Genomic DNA, 14387 nt, shown 5'->3' on the forward strand with positions numbered 1-14387 from the left:
TCAGTCCATCAAGTACGTTATTTTATGTAGGAATATCACATCTATGTAAATCTCAAGAGTTTCCATCGCATAAATCAAGTCCATCAGTCCATCAGTCAAATGGACCGAAGTATGGAAAATACTTAAAGAAAAGATCAGTTTTTGGAAAAGATCAGTTTATTCCCCACTTCCTCCTGGGAAAGGCTGCTTTAGATGTGGAACAAGAAGTGACACGCGTCACAGGAAGTGGAGCACAATGACGTTCCACATATCTTTCTAGAAAGACAGTGACGTGTTTGTGTGGGAACAGAAATCGTGTGTGTTTGCCTTCTATAAATGGTGTGATTTCCTTGTTCCATGAAAACAAGACCAAATGTACCTTCAGAAGTCCCCTCCTCATCATGGACCATCCTGTCTCCATGGGGACAGGATAACGGAACAGTCTGGAATGTGGAGGTCCGGCCCTCTGAGAACACAGTTCTATTTACAGCATGGTTCTGGAGGCGGGGGGGAAGGGGAGGAGGTACCTCTGTCTGTCCGTACATTTGTCTGTACAAATGTACATTACATTTACAGTTAGTAATTTAGCAGACGCTATTATCCAGAGCGACTTTCAGTAAGTACAGGGACATTCCCCCCGAGGCAAGTAGGTTGAAGTGCCTTGCCCAAGGACACAACGTCATTTGGCACGGCCGGGAATCGAACCAATAACCTTCTGATTAATAGCCCGCCTCCCTAACCGCTCAGCCATATGACCCCTCTATGTACAGACAGACAGACCCCTCGGCACAGACGGTTTCGACGCCATTTGGACTGCATCTTCCGACACGGGGCAGAAGTTTCTGCGTGGGCACGCTCAAGTTGTGAAATGAAACATTCCTCGGTGAAGAGTGCTTCAGACAGACAGCGCACAGCTGTGTGTGCGCGCACAGCCCAGACCCCACCCGTGTCTTGTTAGCGTGTCAAGTCCTCAAAAGCTGTGCTCTGTAACCAAGGCAACAGCCAGAGGAGGGGAAAAAAACACTGCCACCAACCGTTAGCGAGGGTCAGGGGCTGTGGAGTTCCAGCGGTGACCCAGTCCTGTAAGACCCTTGCTCAGACTGGGAGCAGCCAGGTGGGGAGAGACTCCTAACCTGCCTGTTAACTCCTTACACCTCCGCATTCCTCTAGAGGGCTGTGGATCCTAAACCCCTCTGCATTCGAATTGATCTGTTGTGTGGTCCAACCCGTTGCGCGTAGCCAGCTCACACAAAGCGGCGCATTCTAACACACAATTCCCCCCAAAACGGACGTCACAAGATCACGGCTCATTTCTCTGACGGCGTCTCCTTAGAAACTCTTCTTCTCCTTCTTCTTCGTTCTCTCCTCGCCAAAGCAGCCCTTGACCCTCCAGCTGGCGCCATCTTTAACAGGCTGTCAGGGGGCCTCACCCTCACCACATGCAAAGACGCCGGGGTCTGTTGGACAAGGGAGCTTTGTTACCCTGAGACAGAGGAACATCTCTTAAAGGGTGCTGAGAGACACACACACACACACACACATTATTATGTCTGCCGCTGCCCAAATTGTAGCAGCAGCAGCACATCATAGCAACCATGGCCTGTGTGAAGCTGCTACAAGAGAATTCCCCCCTCCCCCCCGCTCAGAAGCACGATGACCCTCCACACAGATCCAGTGGAGCTTGTTAGGAGTTGCAAGCCATACAAGCCATAGTAGCAGGTTGGGTCCTTGTTTCATATCTACGTAAGCATTTTGTATCAATAGACTGACGCTGTGCCTAAAGGGGAAGAGACCCCGGGGAAGACCCAGGACACGCTGGAGGGACTATGTCTCTCGGCTGGCCTGGGAACGCCTCGGGGTCCCCCAGGAAGAGCTGGTGGAAGTGGCCGGGGAGAGGGAAGTCTGGGCCTCCCTGCTTAGGTTGCTGCCCCCGCGACCCGACCCCCGGATAAGCGGCAGATGATGACGACGGCGGCTGACGCTGTTCATGCTGCTTTGGGACTGATCAAATGGCCACCACTTTCTCCTTCTTTCCACCTGTATCTGGCTGTCACAAACCAGGTCCACAGGTAGTCCAGTACTGTCCCTGGAGTGGCATCCCGGAGCAGCTCAACCTTTCCCCTCCCGTCCTCCCTCCCTCTTGTGACATCATTTCTCCCCTGTCAATAGCTATTGTCGTCCACTCCTCTGTTTTTTCTCCTTTGAGAAACTCACTTTGTCAGTCAGACAGACACATTCACAAACATCCTCTCTCTCTCTCTCTCTCTCTCTCTCTCTCTCTCTCTCTCTCTCTCTCTCTCTCTCTCTCTCTCACACACACACACATGGTTGCGCACACACATACACGTCATGAGACTACCAAAACATTTAAGTCAAAATATAAGTCTATGATCAAACCATAAGATATTCAGCAGTGTGTATGTTGAGATTCAGGTCACATCTAGACCAGCTTTAGACCAGGCCAAGTTTAGACCAGGCAAGGTTCAGGCCAAGCCAGGTTCACACCAGGCCAGGTTTAGACCTGATTTAGACCAGACCAGGTTTAGCCCAGGCCATGTTCAGACCAGGCCAGGTTCAGACCAGGCCAGGTTCAGACCAGACCAGGTTTAGCCCAGGCCATGTTCAGACCTGATTTAGACCAGACCAGGTTTAGCCCAGGCCATTTTCAGGCCAAGTTTAGACGAGGCCAGGTTTAGACCAGGCCAGGTTCAGACCAGGCCAGATGTAGACCAGGCCAGGTTTAGACCTGATTTAGACCAGGATTAAACCAGGTTGAGAACCCTTGACTTCCCTTGACTGAGCTCTGTGAAATCTCAGAGAGGCCATACATTCAGTATCATCAGCACTTGCTTGGCGCCCTGCCCTGATTGGCGGATCCATGTGCTGTGCAACGCTGCAGGAATGCTTGCCACAGATGATGTAGGCGTGGCCTGCATCCCGCCGTGGGAAACCACGGGGCGGTCTGGAGCCAGGACGCCAGGGTCATTCCAGGACTCTGATTGTCCAGTTGGATGACTTGGCCAGAGACTGGTCACAGTGGATTAGATCTCACGTTGTTACTCTAATGTGATTAATGTGAGGTCCCGCTACGGCTGTCGATGCTGTTTTCACTTGTTACTCGCCAATTCACTTAAACGTCTCGTACATTAAAGCAAATAGAGGAGGGGGGGGGGGGTCATAACATTCTAATTGTCTGACCCTTTCACGAAATGGAGATCACAATCTCAACTATGTGTGGATAATTCTATGTGAATGCGCGGATAATCCAGTCTCCAATCGTCCAGTGTGAACTTTCGTCTCAAGTCCTTTGGAAAGTACCAGTCAGTTCCTTACAGTACATTTAATAGATGTAAGTCTGTACTGGGGGGTGTCCTGGTCAGAGGAGCCTGCGGAGGAGTGTGCGGGTGTGGATGTCCAAGGGACGTGCACAAACAGAAGGACATGAGGCCAATGGTTCCGAACCGTTTGGCGAGGTCCTGAGCTGTTATAAACTCCAAATGGTGATAAGTAATGGTAGATTGGGTTTTAGAAAACACACTTTCAAGATCCCCTTACCCACACCCACACACACACACAGACTGCAGCTGGGTCCTGCTCTCACGCACACATGACTCAAGCTCAGACCCTACAAGTGTCATTCTTGCAGTGTGAGGCAATCACACAGGTGTGGGGCCCCCAAGACCTCTGGGATACTGGAGGTCTAAACGGTTCTGTTCTCAGCCTCTGAACCCCCTGAGTCTTGAGGCTCAACACATTCACACACACACACACACACACACACACACTCATTTCTCCATCCTTCTCTCCACTCTCCGTGGACCCTCAGTGTTAGGCCAGAGACACGTTTGTCGGGGTGCACGTGCTCTACCGAGTACAGATGATGTCTGGATATCTGGAGATATTAGCTCCAGTCTAAACACATTAGGGCCAATGTAAACCTTATATCCGAAGCCCAAGCCCAAGGAAGAGTGGATGATGAGAGATGGATGGAGGGAGGGAGGGATGGGAGGGAGGGAGGGAGGGAGGGAGGGAGGGAGGGGGAGGGAGGGAGGGAGGGAGGGAGGGAGGGAGGGAGGGAGGGAGGGAAGGAGGGAGGGAGGGAGGGAGGGAGGGAGGGAGGGAGGGAGGGAGGGAGGGAGGGAGGGAGGGAGGGAGGGAGGGAGGGAGGGAGGGAGGGAGGGAGGGAGGGAAAGATCCAGGGAAAATTCGAGAGGGGAAAGTGGCAGACAAAAGCAACGCAAAGCTATCCTGTAAAAGAGAGACTGAGAAACCAAGAAGGAAAAATAAACCGTAAAAGACCCATGTCTGTCTGCTCACCGTCCTCGCCCGTTGCCACAGCCCGTCTTCCATCCCCCTCTCCAGTCTCCCACCCCTCCAGTCTCCCACCCCTCCAGTCTCCCACCCCTCCAGTCTCCCACCCCTCCAGTCTCCCACCCCTCCAGTCTCCCACCCCTCCAGTCTCCCACCCCTCCTGTGTGTACTAGGGATCCCGTCTTATCATTCAGATGTATTTATTTCGTTTTCTCAGAAATCCCCTAGCGGGTTTTCATACCTGGGCCTTGGATCCAGGTCAGAAGAAGGGAAGCGGATTAAGCCCGTGTCTAAACACATTCTCCTATCTGAACATCACCTCTACAGACCCCCGCCCCTCCCTCTCCAGGGGGCGGGCGGGGGACACTCATACCGACTGGGACAGGGGCTCACACCACTGGCTCATACCCACAGCCATGTAGGTATGTACTCAGCCATGTGTACGGTCCGTCTACCAGTGTAGGCTCGTATGGAAGTGATCAAGCTGTAACAGCCCTCCACACAATGGCATTCCAATTGGATTCGTATCGCCTTTGTCACGGGTATGTCCCACATCCATGTGACATATCCAACACCACGTGTGTTTTGGTGTTACAGATCTGCGTGTACGTGTGCATGTCATAGAGAGCTGTGAGGTTGTCAGTGCTGTGGCATCTATCTGACACCAACAGGCAATGGCACACTCCCAGGCAGGGAACTATCCCTCTGTATTCTCCCTATTTTCCTGTTTAGACTTCTGTGTTTGTGTATTTGTGTGTGTGTGTGTGCGTGAGCATGTGTGTGTGGCATAAGCAGATACTGTATATCCAGGCAGAAGGGACAGGATTGTTAACACTATAAATGATGACGGCAGGCCGACCTGATGCTAAGTAAATACAGGATGGAATAAATAGCTCAGACTTATGTGGGAGAACTTGAAGCAGTGTGTGTGTTTGTGTTTGTGTGTGTCACTGTTTCCCAAGGACCGGGGAAATGTTATAGCAAGGCTCAGTCATAAACTAAACAATATCTCAAGGTCCTTAGGGAAAGACACTATAACACCGGAAAAACAAAGCTAATGTAGATTCAAGCAGACATACAGACGAGAGAGGAGAGGCAGACTGGAACAGGACAGATATCAGAGAGGCAGACTGGAACAGGACAGACATCATAGGCAGACTGGAACAGGACAGATATCAGAGAGGCAGACTGGAACAGGACAGATATCAGAGAGGCAGACTGGAACAGGACAGATATCAGAGAGGCAGACTGGAACAGGACAGATATCAGAGAGGCTGACTGGAACAGGACAGATATCAGAGAGGCAGACTGGAACAGGACAGACATCAGAGGCAGACTGGAACAGGACAGATATCAGAGAGGCAGACTGGAACAGGACAGATATCAGAGAGGCAGACTGGAACAGGACAGATATCAGAGAGGCTGACTGGAACAGGACAGACATCAGAGGCAGACTGGAACAGTACAGACATCAGAGAGGCAGACTGGAACAGGACAGATATCAGAGAGGCAGACTGGAACAGGACAGATATCAGAGAGGCAGACTGGAACAGGACAGACATCAGAGGCAGACTGGAACAGGACAGATATCAGAGAGGCAGACTGGAACAGGACAGATATCAGAGAGGCAGACTGGACACACGGGCAGGGAGTTAAGCAGGCAGGCACACAACAGACGGAAGCAGGACAGACATCAAATAGACAGACATTGGTTGTTTGGTCGTTTTGCCTCAGAGGTCAAGGGTCGGGGTTGTGGTCTGTGTTTTCCCATGGCGCGCTGTGTGGATCATTCCAGAACTGTCTGTCCCTGAAGAGAGGTCCAGTCCCAGAATAGATTCCTATTAGACATGGGTTGATAGAGCTGTCCCCTGCTTTAATCTAGGGCACCCACGCACACACAGACTAAGAGATGCAGGTCTCTGTCCTGAGAGGGCTGAGAGGGCTGAGTTCAGGCCGAGTTCAGGCTGAGTTCAGGCCTGCGAGGTGTGTCTGGTCCTGCTCGAACCAGGACATGACAGGAGGGGGCCTCTACACTTCACCCAGAAATGTGTCACTTCACTTACCTCAGTGTCTAAACCTGGCCATGGCTCCGGCCCAGCACACACACACACATCCAGCCAGCCTGTCTTTTGCTTTAAAAGGTACGCGTGAGCTCTGCCTCCTTCTTGGAAACAACGGTTGCCAGTAAACACTACGAGACAGAGAGAGGGATCAGACATGCACACGCACACATACACTATGGTTTGAAGAATGCCAGAGCCAGCACTAATACAAACGAAAGCCACATAAGCATAAACCCACAGATCCAGCAAATGCTCATAAGTATGCTGACGTTATCAACAGGCCTTCAACAGACTGGGCTTAGTGACAAACACAATTGAGTTGCTCAATGTCATTTTCTGTGTGTGTTCTGTCTGTGTGTACTGTGAGTAGTCTGTGTGTGATTGTGTGTGTGTGTGTGTGTCTGCAAGGTGTGTGTGTGGCAGTGGTTTGTGAGGTGTCTAGCCACGCCAGCCTCACATTTGTGACTGTTGGTCATCATGGAGTTGTGAAGTGGACTTCCTCACATTACACTTAAATACCACTTTCATTGCGTTTGGACGAGGAATTCACTTCATCCATCAATGTCTCCTCTCGTTCACTCCGTCTTAGCGTTCCAAATGTTCCTGTGTTTGCCTGGAATACTTTCTTTGTCACCTCCTAACTAAAGCGCCAGATGACATGTGCTTACAAGAAGGATCTCAGTGTGCGTGCGCGCATGTGCGTGTGTATCAATGCGTGTATGTGTGTGCATCCCCCCCCCATCAGTCATAGGATCAGTTACATTCGACACGCACATTTTTCTCACTCTCTCTCACTCACACTTGTACGCCCACACACGTCCGATGCCCATACACTCTCCAGATCCCCCAAATCTGCTTAAGCCTGAACATGGAAATGAAGGCGAAAGGAGGTAGAGGAGAGATAGAAAGAAACAAATGACATCCCATAATACAATGTCAAAGAACATGCGGTTGAACAGGATTTCGAATCGGCCCTCCGTCAGCCCTTTCATCTCACCCTCCTCCCTGTCCTCTCTGCTCCGCTTTTGCCAATCCCTCCCCCCCCCCCCTCCTCCTCCTCCCTATTCGCTAGCTCTCTTTCTGATTAGATCTGTCTGTTGATGGATGGCCCGTCGTGTCTTGTTATGTCGATCTCCCGTGAGACTAGACCATGTGGGTCGGGACTCGGGGCGAGCATGCGTAGGTTGAACGGACGGGAGAAAGACGAGGGGGAACCCGAAAGGAGCAGGGGAGCGAGTCTTGCCGCGCGTCGCCCGTGTGCTCCTCTGAAGGGGCTTGTTTGTTAACCCGTTAGACACCTTCAAAGAGACGGAAAGCTCTTTCTTCTTTGCCCCCTCCCCCCCCCCCCATGCACCCCCCCCCCCCCCCCCATGCACCCCCCCACACACACACACACACGCGTGTGTACACACACAATTACAGGGAACAATGTCTTGCGTTAATCGGAGAAGGCTTCAGGATGTTTGCGGTTCGCCGTAGATTTGTATTTCTGATTGTGTTTATGTAGGTTCAATGGTTTATGGGACTGAATAAAAATCAAAATGATCTATGTTTCTTTTCATCTGCCTCTCTCTCTCTCCCTTCCCCTCTCTCTTCCCTTCTGACACACACCCTCTTTCCTTCCCTCTTCCTTGATCTCTCGTCCATGGCCTCTCTACTGACATCTATAATCTGTAATTGAGCACAGCAGGCACCTTTCCACCTGTAAGAACCCAGACACACAATCTCTCACACACACGCGATTCGATTGCGCTTTCCAACGAATTTGCTATGGTTGTCCCGAGTGTCATTCAAAGAAATTCTCCCCTCCTCCACTCCGCATCTTCTCCTTTCCTTCTCCTTCTCCTTTCAAGTCTCTGTTGCTCGAGCTGAGATCCCGGCTGGGTCAGGAGACCGGCTCGGTCGGCCCGTCTGCAGGTGGAAGGAGAGGAGAGAGAGGGAAAATGAAGGAGACAGAGAGAGACAGACAGAGAGAGAGGGCTGCAACAAAGAGGTTGTGTGAGTAAGAGAGGATGAGACAGGTGGAGGGTTGGCCTGCAGGATGAAAGGAGATATACGGTGAGGAGATGGAGGGAGATTTAGATCAGAGGAGGGTAAAGCAGACGGGAAATGAGAGGAAAGAAGAGCGGAGTGGGTAGAGAAGGATGAGAGGAGAAGGAGATCAGAAGGTCAGCTTGATACGTACATAACTCTTATATAGGGTTCAGCTTGATACGTACATAACTCTTGTATATTGTTCTTGGGTCAAGTCCTCCCCCCCTCTCTCTCCTCTCTTCTCTCCTTTCCTCTCCTGCTCATCTCTCCTCTTTCTCTACTCCTCTTTCTTCCGGAATGTATTCTTGTTTGGGTTTAGATGATCTATCATCGTGTTTCCATCTTCCCATCCAGGGGGTAGAGTTCCGGAATGTGTATGTGTTCTCTTGGGGTTCATAATACAGTGTTTCCTCTTGATGACCATGGGTCTCTCCAGCCTCATACTACTGGGACAGACAAACATCGTCACTATGTTTGTGCGACGAGGCGCGAGGGGGTGGAAGACCGTGTGTTCTCACAGGAACACGGTCAGGCCTAAACCACAGGGGTCCTCCAGACTTTTCCGACCTTCACCCCCCGCCTCCTATCTTCCCAGGAAAGCCTTGACCTCTCATGTTACATGAACCCCACGAACCCTTTCAGTGGAGTCGTCTCTCGCCCTCTGTTACCCCTTTGCCCCCCGTCTCTCTCTCCTCTCTCCCATTGGGAGGCTAAAGGTGCGTGCTGCATTTAAGAAAGGATGGACTGGCGTCGTGCGTGTGCGTCTGTGTGTCTGTGTGTGTTTGAAGTCAGTGGGAGCTAACGCCCTCCCATGGTGTGCCACATGATCTGTGCCTCTCAGGCCTGCTGCACTTGACTCCCTTGGCCTCTCTCACACACACGTACAAGTGGAACACCCCTCACAGAGGCCGAATCCGCTCCGCAGGTTTGTTGGTGTGTGCCCGTTTGAGGAAAGGGCAAGGAGAGAGAGGGAGGGAGAGGGGAAGAGAGAGAGAGAGAGAAATCTGCCCGTTTGAGGAAAGGGCAAGGAGAGAGAGGGAGGGAGAGGGGAAGAGAGAGAGAGAGAGAAATCTGCCCGTTTGAGGAAAGGGCAAGGAGAGAGAGGGAGGGAGAGGGGAAGAAAGAGAGAGAGAGAGAGAGAGAGAGAAATCGCAGCCTGCTTCATCCTGGACGATGCGGGCTCTCTCCCTATCTCTCTGCGTTCTCTCTCACCACACACGGGTCTATCTCCATCTCTCTGTTATATTTAGTCAGCCTCTATCTCGCCCCTGTATTAGAGCTACTTGAGACCACGGCAGAGCAGACATGTCTGGGTGCGGATTGACAACTACTCCTAGCCTGATGGTTTTTTTTTACCTTGAGCTGGGTCCTAAGTTTGCTTCTGCACATGAACCTAGACGGAGTGTCTGACTGGCCAATCGTTCTCCGTCTGGCCAATCGTTCCTTTATCTATGAACTTGTCTGAACCCCCTGTCTAACTTCAGTACTCTGTCTGAAGTACTGTGGCCTAGCTGCTCTCGCTGTAGCTGTCATGTCAGTCTGTCAGCAGCCACTGGGTGGAGCCAGAGAGCTGGACCACTGGTGGCGTACCCTGGGTTCACAATAGCAAGAATCAGATGAATGGCTCCCTCTGGTGGAGGAGATTAGAGACAGACGGTTGAAAGGTAGTAATATGGATTAACGTTATTGATCACAGTACCGGATGTAGTTGCATTGTTATGGTGCTCTTCTCTACCTGTTTTACCGGTTGTCTGGTTAACTCTTGCCGTCTTTCTCTACATCCACAGGTGAGTATCGGTCCCCTGCCCCCCACCCACCCTTACGTGCACCCACCCATACCCACCCTTTACTCAAATTCGCATTTTTTTTTACTACTGTTATATTACATTTTACTATGTACTATTATAATAATTTGATACTTGTCATTCCCCTACCCTACTTCCCCTTCCTGAGTTCTCTGGTTGACTGGATTTCTCGGTTCTGTACTCCAGGGCATGCCTGGCCCTCTCGGCCCCCAGGGGTCCCAGGGGCCGCTGGGTAGAGTAGGGGAGGCTGGCGTCGAGGGTCACAAGGGGGAAAAGGGAGACCGCGGACGAGGAGGCTTCATCGGGCTCAAAGGATCTGTGGTGAGAGAGAGACGTCCACCGTGACAGCTGGTGCATTGTGTTAGTACGTGAACGAATGCTGTATTTATGTGGTCACTGAAAATGTTCTTAGCTCACCGCATCGATCCTCTCCTCTCTCCAGGGCATGACCGGTGTTCCGGGGTTTTCCGGTAACGACGGCATTCCTGTGAGTTGGAGTCACTTTCTTTGCTCCTACCTCGACACTGGATCGTCATAGCTACAATACGGGTGAACCCGGACATGTGTGATGTACCTGTCTGATGTGTGTGATGTCGCTGTGGCGCCGTGTCTTGGCAGGGTCACCCGGGGCAGGCGGGGTCGAGGGGGAAGCCCGGTGCCGACGGCTGCAACGGAACACGCGGAGACTCTGGAACGTTGGGGCAACCAGGCTACGACGGACCACCGGGATATAACGTACGTGTGACGTTGAAGACAGACTCGAAACGAAACAACCCCGCAATCACTCTGAACGAATGGATCGCCTTTCATTCGCCCCTACCTTTCTCTCTCTATCTCTCTCTGTCTCACTCAGAGGCGTTGTCAGACTCTACTGGGGCACAGGCTCCTGTTTGTATCCCTTTTTCTTTTTCTTTCAAGCTTGCTGCGTACAATGCACTATAGGCTATAGAAACTCTGCTTGCTTAACCCACTATACAACAGTTCAGGGACACAAGTTTGATATCAGCTTTGGCAGGGACATCTATAGTTAATGCGAGCACGTACATTTCTTTCGCATTCATTTGGGCGCACACATTGGGCGTATGTTTAAGTCAAAATATGATGATTAGTAGGCCTCCCATTTAGAAACGTTCTTTCGTTTTGTAATGTTTTCTTAGCCTACCTCAATTCTGACTTGTGTGCCGAAATGAATGCACTGACTAATAAAGGAAACGGTTCAAACTCAAACTTGAGATGTTACTGGGGCACAGCAGATGTATACTGGGACACGTGCCCCAGTAAAAAGGGTCTGACGACGCCCATGGTCTCACTCTCTCTCTCTCTCTCTTTCTCTCCCTCTCTCCCTCCTCACAGGGCCAGCCGGGGAGGAAGGGAGAGATGGGAGAACCCCCCAATCGGAGGGACACTATGGAGCGTTTCAGGGTGAGGAGCGGAGGGCAAAGTGACTTGAGAAGTTAAGAAGGAAGATAAAGAGACTTTTCACTCAGTTCAAGGGGCTCTCTCTTCCTATGGAGTAAGCGGGAAGAGTTGAAGGCCGGCCTGTTTTTTCAGATGTTAATCTGAACAGGTTTTATTTTGACGTTGGAGTGCCTTATTTTGAAGCGCTGCACAGGCGGTGTGTATACAAAGAATTCAGCGGATCCCCCTCATTGCTCTTATTTCCTCTCTTCTCGACAGGGAGACCCAGGACAACCGGGTTTTCCTGGCTTGATTGTAAGTGTGAACCACATCTTCACTCCTCGAGTCTCAGTGCTCCGTTTCAGGCTGCTCCACTGTTGATGTTTCTCTCGTCCTCCTGTCTACCCCTTCTTCTCACCTCTGTCCCTCCTTGGTTTTTAGGGTCCTCTGGGTATTCCCGGCTTTCCCGGCTCCAAGGGCTTTATAGGACCACAGGTTAGTGTGTGTGTGTTTGTGTGTGTGTGTGTGTGTGTGCGTGTGCTGCTCATGTAACCTGTATGTGTTACTGACTGTTCTTTCTTTGCCCCCCCAATGCCCCCCCCACCCCCCATCACCCCGCCTGCCCCCAGGGCCCCGTAGGTTTCCAAGGCCCCAAAGGAGTCAAGGTAACAGCCTCTCTCACCTACCATCACGGGGGGGGAAAAAACATGACTTGCTGCACAATGTTAACCTGCTGTGTGTGTTTGTAAATGTTTGTGTTCTAGGGCCCTATGACCACAGTGCTGAAAGGACTGAAGGGAGACTCAGTGAGTAGCTGTGATGATCTCTGAAGGCGTCAGGTGGTGTGGCAGCGCTGGCCTCCGCCTGCTGAATGGGTGTGGCTTATCTCTGACTGCACTTCCCTCTCTGGCCACAGGGGGAAAACGGGGATCAAGGACCTCCGGGCAACTCCACCCACGAACTGATCCAGCCCACCGACGAGAACCGCGTCAGTATCTGTCCACCACACAGTTCTCCTCTCTGACCAGAAGGGGGGAAGTGACACCTGTCTAGTCTCATCGCATCGCTGAAGTTCAAATGTGTTTACATGTGCAATGTCGAACTACTATAAGGCCCTGTTCAGGTCAAAAAGAGATACGTTTCAACCTTCCATGTTGCGGTTCATTTGGTGTGTAACAACGTGCTTGTCGTGTTCTTCCAGGGAAGTAAGGGTGAGAAGGGACTGAAAGGTGAAAGTGGTGATCTGGTAAGAGTCCCTACATTCCATGTATTCGAAATTCCAGCCAGAGAGACATGTAAAAAGATCAGATTCCTTCAGTGCCATATGCACAGTTCTGAGTCACACCAAAAAGACTGTTTTAGGGGTGTGTTTACACTTGGTAGTTTGATTGTCTTGCTTCACTTGGTCTGGAACAAAAAATACAATTATACATTCAGCCGTGGTTCATTTAGCGTTCACACTGGCATGTTTACACTAAAACAGAACGTAAACAAAAGGCTTATAAGGATAAGGTCCAAACCTGATTGGACAGCTCAGGCGTTGAGACGTCTTTGGTCCATGTTGCGCTCATATATCAATTGAACCGCACCAGAGTTCATTTGGAAGCGGGCCGAGACCCACTATTCTGGCGGTCTCGGCCCGGTGGTTCGGTGTGCACCAAGGTCTGGATGGAAGCGTTCACACTTGTTCGAATGAACCGCACTACCACTGCACAGCAATCGCACCAGAGTTCGTTTTAATCGAACCAAACCTGACAAGTGTGAACACACCCTTAACATTTTGGAATCCTAGAGTCCAATACACAGATCGTATTCCTCCCATAGTCACACACATGGTGGATTCCTCCCAAGGTAATGTACACAGTTCTGAATGTCTGACACGCAAATACTGAGAATGATTGGATGATCTTGTTCTCTCTCAGGCTGACAACCAAGGAGAAGTGGGTGTCATGGGGTTCCCTGGAACACGGGTTAGCTCGCTCACTTCCTCACACAGCTGGATCTTCCATGAGTCTCTGAGCCTTGCTGAGAGATGTGTATGTGTGTGTGTGTGTCATCTAACTGGGTGTATCTTGTTTTAGGGTCTCCCCGGTCAAAATGGTCAACCCGGGCCCAGGGTATGTGTGTGTTTGGATGTTTTTGTCTTGTTTGGTGACAATGTCTTTTCGACTCTCTCTCTTTCTGTTACTTATTCTCCCTCTCTCTCTCTCTAATTGATTATTTATTTCTCCCCCAGGGTGACGCAGGTGAACCAGGTTATCATGGGATAGATGGTCAGAAGGTAAGTCCTACTAGCTCGACTGTCACCCTTACTAAATAGGTAACGCGGTGTGCAACTTCTGTCGACGCTTTTAAAAAGCAACTCAAGACTTTGCTATTCAAGCAGGCTTTTAGTTAGTTGAGGGTTTTTTATGGTTGTTTGTCATGTTTCTATTTCCATTTAAATGTTCTGTATTTATTTGTTGTGTCATATTGTATTTTGGTGTGAAGCACTTTGTGATTTTATCTGCGAGAAGTGCTATACAAATCAACTTTACTTACTTACTTACTTAACACATCAGAGCAGAGCTAATAAATTAAAGCTCTGGTTCAAGATCGCATACAGTAACTCTAACTGCTGATGCCATGACTGTAAATACCATCAAACAGACAGGGACACACACGCAAAGTCTACCACACATACCTTGACACCCTTTTTGAGTGAAGGACTTTGCTGGCCATTGTAAAAAACACAGAAGTGAGTAGAACAATTACCAGAACAGAGGCTCCTACCACACAGCCTCAATCCTGAAGTTCC

General features: G+C 50.6%; 1 protein-coding gene across 3 annotated transcripts in view; it reads left to right on the forward strand.

The window, feature by feature from the left end:
* Nucleotides 1–14387, forward strand: part of col4a2 (collagen, type IV, alpha 2) — a 47026-nt gene that overhangs the window by 18106 nt on the left and 14533 nt on the right. For all 3 annotated transcript variants that reach the window (XM_047046419.1, XM_047046421.1, XM_047046420.1), the window contains exons 5-17: nucleotides 10379–10513; nucleotides 10635–10679; nucleotides 10811–10927; nucleotides 11546–11614; nucleotides 11870–11905; nucleotides 12032–12085; nucleotides 12220–12255; nucleotides 12355–12396; nucleotides 12507–12578; nucleotides 12792–12836; nucleotides 13513–13560; nucleotides 13672–13707; nucleotides 13827–13871. In XM_047046419.1, coding sequence (XP_046902375.1) covers nucleotides 10379–10513; nucleotides 10635–10679; nucleotides 10811–10927; nucleotides 11546–11614; nucleotides 11870–11905; nucleotides 12032–12085; nucleotides 12220–12255; nucleotides 12355–12396; nucleotides 12507–12578; nucleotides 12792–12836; nucleotides 13513–13560; nucleotides 13672–13707; nucleotides 13827–13871 — 780 coding nt within the window. The remainder of the gene's footprint in view (nucleotides 1–10378; nucleotides 10514–10634; nucleotides 10680–10810; nucleotides 10928–11545; nucleotides 11615–11869; nucleotides 11906–12031; nucleotides 12086–12219; nucleotides 12256–12354; nucleotides 12397–12506; nucleotides 12579–12791; nucleotides 12837–13512; nucleotides 13561–13671; nucleotides 13708–13826; nucleotides 13872–14387) is intronic.

This window comes from Hypomesus transpacificus, chromosome 23, assembly GCF_021917145.1.
Source record: "Hypomesus transpacificus isolate Combined female chromosome 23, fHypTra1, whole genome shotgun sequence".
Lineage (NCBI taxonomy): Eukaryota > Metazoa > Chordata > Actinopteri > Osmeriformes > Osmeridae > Hypomesus > Hypomesus transpacificus.